Source organism: Artemia franciscana, unplaced genomic scaffold, assembly GCF_032884065.1.
Source record: "Artemia franciscana unplaced genomic scaffold, ASM3288406v1 Scaffold_2463, whole genome shotgun sequence".
NCBI lineage: Eukaryota > Metazoa > Arthropoda > Branchiopoda > Anostraca > Artemiidae > Artemia > Artemia franciscana.
Window position 1 is genome coordinate 47,202 of NW_027063334.1, and position 8,595 is coordinate 55,796.

Genomic DNA, 8,595 nt, shown 5'->3' on the forward strand with positions numbered 1-8,595 from the left:
ACCGATTTTTTTCTCTTTAAGAAAATGTTATTTCCCCTTACTGCGTAATTTTGGGACGTTGGATCATACATAAATTTGGCGTAATGTCGGATTTCATCTAAGGGGCGGTGAATTCCTTCGTACTTAATACAATTTTCATTTTCCTCGATCTTATAACAAATTTTAGGTGGTCTACATTTATCAATTAAAAGTAGATCAGTTTGATTTGGGCCCTTGCAAAACCAATAGCTTATATTAAATTTTTGTTGTAGTTTTCTTATTAATAGTTGAAGGCTTGTCAAGTTTTTTCCTTTCTTATTTTTATTTGAATATTTTATTTTTACTTCTCCTCTCGCGGGTTGATATTTAGGAGTATTTCCTAATTTTAAGCCAAATCTATATGTATGAGGTTCAAATTTTGTTAAATCGTAATTGAGGTACCATGTTTCAGCATACACCTCTTTACCATTCTCATCTTGAACTAAGATCGCGGCCGCATATATAATGTTTTCCTTAGCATGGATAATTGAAATAAATTCTGTATCTATAATGGCTTTGGACATATTTTGGTTGTAAATGGGGTATCAATTAAATTAAAAGGGACTTAGTAATTTGGAGAAATTGGAAATGTTGAATAACGAGTAGAGAAGTACAACGTATAGGGATTTTTATTCGAATTCGTTCAAACAATGTGCGAGTATTATATTATGGGTTGAATTGGTTGGTCCAACATGAGTTGACGCAATGAAGAAATAGTAATTCGGGAAATCGCACGGACACTGCGTACGAACTTAGACACAATTCATAAGCAGTATCCGCACAAACTACCGACCACTGGCTCTCGGAGAATTTGGTTTTGTCAAAATTTAATTTACAGTTTGTTGCAAATTACTTTTATTTGTTCACTTTACTGCTGGCTGTAACAATGAAGAAGTAGCTTTCAAGGAGTCCTCTCAAGTTGTATGCGGAAAAGCAAGCTGAAACACGCTAAGCTTTTCCACCACAACCCGCAAGGGCGTCCGTTGTCGTTTAATCTCAGGTTGTGTGTATAGTAGACTTTCTTGTAATTTCGAATGTAATTCTAGTTTCGAATCCTAAATCGTCGTCTATGCGTAAGGTTTAGCAATATTAATAAGCTTTCTAATCAACGTTTTGTTACAGCTGAGTTATACTTGTGGTAAGATAGTTTACCAAAGCTACGGGTTATATTATTAGAGAAATTAAAGTTTTTTAAGAATCAGGAAGTGTCTCGCCTACTTATCTGGCGAAACGTTTAGTCGATGGGGCAGTTTTAATTTTAACCCTTAAGATAATCCTTAACTTAAAGGAATTATTTTAAGAAAAATGTTAATGAAGCAGTTGCACTCATGCGGTTAATTTTAGCAAAAATGTGATTTTGAACTCACTTAGAATAATGAGCACTCTTTGAAGATAGGCCAATTTTTCACTTGGAGTCTTTCAGCTTTCCTGAAAGGTACTTTCTTTTAAGGATGTTTTATTAAGGGATGGTTTCTTAGCGTAATTAATTGACAATTAGCAAAAAAAATGATTATTTTATCATAAATTGTTTTCTTTATCATATCCAGGACTGGTAGATTTTTATTTTTCTTTTATTTATAATCTAATTTATCTGGTTTTTTGACAACTCGGCCTGACCTTGTTGTTATCTTCTCTTCGGTAGACTCGGTTTTTTTCTTTGGCTTCGCTAGCGATATCAAGTCAAACTTTTTATATTGTTTTTTAAGAAATTTTTGACCTTTAATTTGTGCCTTTTTAGCCTGGGCAGTTGCACTCTGTGGTCTTGTTCCTTCCACATCTTTGGGCTCATTTGTGCCTGATTCACTCTCAGTATCTGAGGAACTAGTTGTAGATTTAGTATCTGGTTCTCTTGAAGTAGAAGTTTGAGATTTAGGTGTGGATCCAGCCTGTCCTTCGTAAATTTCTTCACCTCGTGAGGTGGAGGGTTTATTGATTGACTCGTCCTGTTGATCTCTGGGTTCGGGAGAATTGAACGATTCTTGGGAGCTTTGGGAGGATTCAAATGTCTTCTTGGGGTGCCTCCACTGCTTGAAAGCCATGTCTTCCGGGGGGTGAGGAAGTGTTTGTATTAAGGTTTCCTTCCAAGATTCCCAGTCCTTTGGTTTTGCCTTTGAGACGGTTATATCGTGATATTGTTGTTCATCTGTAGCTGGATAAGTATCAATTGTACTTTGTCTAGTTTTAATTGGGTAATTAATAAGATCCATGGCCTCCCGCAATGTTTGTCGCTGCGGTTGGTAGACCTTTTCTGACTCTATGTCACCAGGGGTCTGTATAGCCTTATTTAATTCATCTTGTAATGAAAAGGGTCTGTCTATTGGTGTGACAGGGTGTACCAAATTATCGGGGAAACGTTTGGGTGGAAAAGGTGTCGAAATTCGATCCGGGAAAAATTGCGTTTGTGGAGAAATTGTATAGTCCAACTCCTCTGATTCTTCACTGGAAGAGGAATCGCTTTTCCTCCGTCTCCGCGTAACGGGGGTACTTTTTGGGGGGGTAACCATATTTGTCATGGTTAGAAATTCATTAAATTTTTCTTCGTCACTACTGTTTTCAAAATATCCTTGTTTGAAATTAAAAGGTTTAAGCTCACTTAATCTAGAGCGAGGTGGTTGATTTTCATCCTCCGAGGTATTTGATGTTGAAGGTTGAGGGGTCCATGTTTCTGTGAATTTTGCCCTCTTTATACGACTAATGTGGGTTTTATAGACTTTTCCTGTTTTTGGTTTTAATAGTTTAAATGTAACATTATTATCATACCTTTTAATTATTCTTAACGGTCCTAGGTACCGGTCCGAAAGTTTCTTGCCGTCCGATTTGTTTTCGTTTTTTAGGTAAACGCAATCTCCTACTTGGAAATCGAGTTTACCCTTGACGTTAGGAATATTTTTTGCTTCTTGCTTTCTTTTTGATTTTTCTATTTCTTGTTTTACAAGTTTATAAGTTTTCCTCATTCTATTGATAAATTCCTGTTTATAATCTTGAGAATCATTATAAAATTGTCGTGACTCTATAATTTCATTATAAGGGATTCTAAAGTCTCGTCCGAATAATATATAAAATGGGTTATCGCGAATGACCTGGGAGTAGGCTGTATTTATTACATTTGTTAAATAAGGTAAGGTCTTATGCCAATCCCTGCGATTTTCTTTCGTATAAATGCTTAAAATATTAGAGAATAGCTTGTGTCTGTTTTCGATTTTCCCATTTGCCTGTGGATGATAGGGGGTCGATACCAATTTATTTATTTGAAGGAAAGACATTAAATCCTTGGTTACTTTCGCTACAAAATTAGGGCCGTTATCGCTTAATACTGTATTGGGGATACCGAAATTAAGGAATATTTTAGCGAGAGCTTTCGACGTTGTATAGGCGCTTTGATTTTTTAATGGTTTAGCAAAAGTGAAACCAGAAAAATGATCAATCACTGACAGTACACAGGTATGTCCTTCATTAGAAGTGGGTAATCCTCCACTTGTACCATATAAATCAAAAGAGACTATGTCAAATGGAAACCGGGCCGTAGGCGTTTTTCCTATCGTTGGATTCGGGTAGACTTGAGGATTTTTTCTTAAATTACAGGTTTCACAATTATTAACATAATTCTTTAACTTTGTCAAGGCTGAAGTAACGAAAAAGTATTGTTTTAATCTATGGAATGTCTTATCTAATCCCAAGTGACCTCCTACTTCAGAATGAAAAAATTCAAAAGCGGGTTTTTCCAAAATTTGGGGTAAAACTGGTATAACGGAAGTTTGATTTCTTTTATCAGTATCGGTTATTATCCTACATAGTATTTTTTCGTCGAAATCATAATAATAGTTATCAATTTCTTTTTTAAAAGATTTCATTTCATCAGGTAACTCTTTATCATATAAGAAATATTCTATTAGAGCAGCACAAGTATTATCTTTCTTTTGATATATTTTTATAGAATTCAAGAAAGTGGGCTGTCTTTCTGTTCCTTCTCAACCGAATTATTCTCAGCCGATTTCATTTTTAAACCTTTCTTTCTTGGAACGTACTTTGCTTTTATCGTGTTGACTTCTTCATTTTCATTTTCTACTGGGGTATTATCTGGAAATCTACTTAGATAATCACATGGGGCATTTTGTTTTCCCTTAAGATGTTCAAATTCATAATCTAAGTCTTGGATTTTCAAAATCCATCTCGCGAGTATTCCCGTTGGCTTTTTGAAAGTTTGCAAATATTGCAGGCTTTTGTGGTCCGAACGCAGTTTAAATTTTCTGCCTACCAAATAATGTCTGAACTTATCCAAATGGTGGATAATCGATAATAATTCAAGCTGTGTAGCAGAATAATTACTTTCACCAGAAGTCAGGGTGCGAGAAGCGTACGCTATCACTCTTTCTTCCCCATTTATTATTTGGGAGAGGATCGCCCCAATTCCCTTGTTTGAGGCATCTGTTGTAACAACGAATTGTCCTGTTTGGAAGTCAGGTAGGGATAAAATAGGTTCTGATGTTAGAGCCTTTTTTAAATGATCTAATGCATTCTGAGCTGTATTAGACCACACAATTTTTTGTGGGTTGCCTCTCGTGAGGTCCGTTAAAGGTTTTGCAACTTGTGCGTAATTTCTTATAAATTTTCGGAAATAGCTCATTAATCCTAAGATTCCTCGTAATTGTTTAATTGTTTGGGGGGGCTTTATATTTTTAACGGATTTTATTTTTTCAGGGTCTGGGGAAATTTGTCCTTGCGTTACAACTACTCCTAAAAATTTTAGTTTTGTTTGAAAAAGATTTACTTTTTCTGGTCTACATTTTAAATTGCCTTCTCTGAGTTTCCCAAACACTTTTGCTAGGGTCACTAAATGGTCCTCCGCGTCTTTGTCCATAGCTATGACGTCATCAATAAAATGAATTATGTTATTTAGGCCTCTTAATAAATGAAGGAGGGGTCTACACAATGCACTCGAACTAGTTTTTAGTCCAAATGGTACTCTTAAGTATTCATAAGAACCACATTCTGAAGTTGAAAAAGCTGTTTTAAAAACATCGCCCTCAGCTATTTTTACTTGATGATACCCTTGTGTCAAATCTAGGGAAGTAAATATTTTATTTTTATTTGATATTGAGTCTAGAATTTCGTCTATTCTAGGTAGGGGAAATTTGTCACTTACTACTTGTTTATTTAAAGCTCTATAATCTACCACTAGTCTAAGATCATTATTCTTTTTCGGGACTAAAATAACGGGGGCAGAGTATGGGCTTATGCTTGGCCTTATGATTTGATTTTTTTCGAGTTCATGTATTTTGTTTATTAGCCATTCCTTATGTTTATAAGGAATTCTGTATGGTTGTTTTGCGACTGGTGGCCCCGTGGTTTGTATTGCGTGTTCATAAAATGGGATAAGTCCTATGTCATCTTCAGATGTTGAAAAGACATCTTTATATTCCCATAATAAGTCGCATAATTTTTGTTTTAATGACACGTCGGTTATGTGACTTAGTTCGAATTTCTCAAGGAATTGAGATCGCGTCAATGGATATTCTCTGTCAACGTAAACATTAATATTATTCACGTAGTTTTTTTCCAAATTTTTCCAATTATTAATTTCGGATTCCGATACTACCTGTATCTCTACTAAACATGTACCTTTACTTAGGGTAATTAGGTCGTTTTCGTGGGTGTTCGTTACCCAAATGTAACCTTCTCCCTTTTCGTAATTTATAATTTGTTCTTCACAAACTACATATTTCGGGAGATTTTCCGACGGTGATGCTACCCAAATTTCATTTTTATCATTAACTGGTTCTAACATTTGTGATATTTGGACCCTCTGCATTGATTTAGGGGGAATTTTTGTTTTACGCACTACAAATCCATAATATTTTTCGTGATTTTCTTCTTTTATTGAGTTTAGAAGATTCTCCGCTGGTTCTTTTCCTGAAATTTCTATTTTTTCAAGTTTTTTCCATAAGTAACAAATTTCTTGAATTTGTTTGTTTCTATACTCTCTCATGTTACCTATATTTTCCCTTACTTTGTTTGCTTGTATATTATTTATCATTGATATAGTGTCCGTTGGGTAGATAAACTTTGAATTTGCTACATCTAATAATATTTTATTCGATTTTAAAAAATTTGCGCCTATTATTGCTTCGTATGGAAAATTCTTACAAACTATAAATCGAGTATAGAAATTTCTGTTATCCTTGCGCAAGGCTAGATACACAGTGCCTTTCACATCCAGGTCGTGTCCGGTTACACTTGATAAATTGGGACAGATATTGCTCATTCGTCGTTTAATATAGTTGGGTAATTTATTAAATACTGATGAATTTATCACATTTACTGTTGCTCCTGAATCTATAAGGGCTGAGAAATAAATATTCCCTGCGTTGAAATTTTCAAATACTGGTAACATCTTATTATTATTTGCACTTAAAAATGGTATTATTACTGGGGGGGACCTATAAATTATCTTGCCACCAAATTTTGGTCCTACGAATTTTGGGGGCTTATATCGTTTCCCTGGGATTCCCAGATGTTAGATGTAGAATTTTCATTTGTTCTGTTTTGGGTTCCTTGGTTATTACTTGAGATGGAGCTATTATATGGCTGCCGTCGGCTGATGTAATTTTCTCTTGTATTTCTGTTCCAACTATTACTGGGTTTATTTGTTCTTCCACGATACCCTCCTTGATATTGATATGTATTGCGTTGGAAATTTCGACTTTGGGTGGGATAATTACCTCCTGTTACAAAGGTGTTTCCTCGATCACCTCTTGGGGCGTACCCACTATAGTTTGTCCCCCTGGACAAACGGTTACCCGTTCCCCTAATGTTTGGTCGATTATTATTGTTTGCAAAACAATTTCTTGCGATATGTCCTAATCGGTTACATATGTAGCACCTTAATGGTTCATTGTTAGTTTGTGCCCTTAATTGATTATTGGGGGCAAAACGTACTTGTCTTGGAGGTGTGGTGGTTCGCATTTGATTTCGAACAGGTTTTGGCGATGATTCTCCGGAGAAAAATCGCGGAGAGGAATCCCTTGATCGAACAGGGGCTTTGCTTTCTACAGCATTTATTGACATTTTTTGATGCTGCAGGACAATCGAATCAATTTCTACGGCTCTTTCTATTTCCTGAACTGCTAGTTCTAGGTTATCAATATTTTTAGCTATCAAAAGGCGGTATAACTTTGGGTTTAGTCCCTGCTTAAATGCATTTAGTATGATTTTTTCATATAATTCCCCTTCTCCTGGACCGTATCGCGCCTCTGTTGCAATTCTAACCTTATGCAAGTACTCACGAACGTTTTGGGTCTGTTCGAAAGTAACTAGGCCATGTTTTAGTTTATTCAATGAACTTGTGTCAATGAATCTTTTCTGGAAGGCCTGTTGCAATAATTCTATTGAGTTAATTGCTGAGGTTGCTTCTGTACCTATCGAGTTTTCGATTTGTTTTAGGAATGTTAGCGCCTGTCCTTTCAATCTTAAAAGTAACATGTTTTTTAATACTTTTAGGTCAATTTTTGTCATTTCTACAAATTGTCCTAAATGGATGTTGAATTGATCAACGTCCGTATCTCCTTCATAATCTGGTAATGATTTTGCAATTTCTACCGAAGTTGCAATAATTTGTTGCGCTTTTAATATTTCATCTTGTTCCTGGTCCATATTTATTGTAGTTTTAGTATGCGGTATAAAATAATCTCAAAAAAAGTTTTAATTTTATTACTGTTTTATTTCAATTTTTAAAGATTTTAATATTTTTTGAATGGGGTATACCTATATATATAAAAAAAAATGCAAAATAGAAATAAAATTTCACTGCACCTAAAAATTCAAAAAGCTAGGTAAAATTGCACTGCACTCAAAAATCAAAATTAAAATGTAAGTAATCATATTTGTCTATGTTAGTAGGCATTAATTGCGTAGGTACTTTCAGTTCCTTTTCCTGCTTTCTTTACCCGACCGCGCCATATGTTACGGGGTGGTTTTTGTTAAATCTTCTTGAGTTTATTTTAAAGGGGGTTTGCGTTGAGTTGCTTGGGACTTTTCTAAGTCTTAATCGTTTGATGTGGATATGGGAGCTAAATTATTAATAAAATAAAAAGGCTTCGTATAGAATCCCCGGTAACCTGGGAGACAGAACCATCTCGGTGTTGTTCGAGGTCTCTTGAAACAAATATAGATTCCCTTGGGACCGTGCCTGAAAGCTAGAGGAACTGTACCTGATGCCCTAATACATAGACAGAAGATGATTAAATACAATAAGGTTTATTTACTTACAATATATAACTATTGACAAAATAGCTTCAATGTCCTATTGCACTAAAAGGTGAACATGAGCAAAATTGATCTTGACAATTCAAATCCTTCCTTAAGACTAAACTATTCGCCCTAGCATTGGGCTCATATATCTAACGCTCGATTTCTATGAACAAACACCCGCCAGACAGGCTTAGTGACCTGTGGAAGTTGGCCTCCACTACTATTGGTAATATTTGATCATGTGACTAATCGCGCATCCAAAAGCTATTCTTTGGCAAGGATTTCTCTTTTGGTTTTGAGAAAAACCCATAGGTCAGAATAACTGGTTAC

General features: G+C 35.2%; 1 protein-coding gene across 1 annotated transcript; it reads right to left on the reverse strand.

Moving 5' to 3' along the window:
- Positions 1-6,486: 6,486 nt before the first annotated feature.
- Positions 6,487-7,530, reverse strand: LOC136042918 (GATA zinc finger domain-containing protein 4-like). Its single transcript, XM_065727840.1, has one exon. The coding sequence runs from the start codon at positions 7,528-7,530 to the stop codon at positions 6,487-6,489; it is 1,044 nt and encodes a 347-aa protein (XP_065583912.1).
- Positions 7,531-8,595: the final 1,065 nt, after the last annotated feature.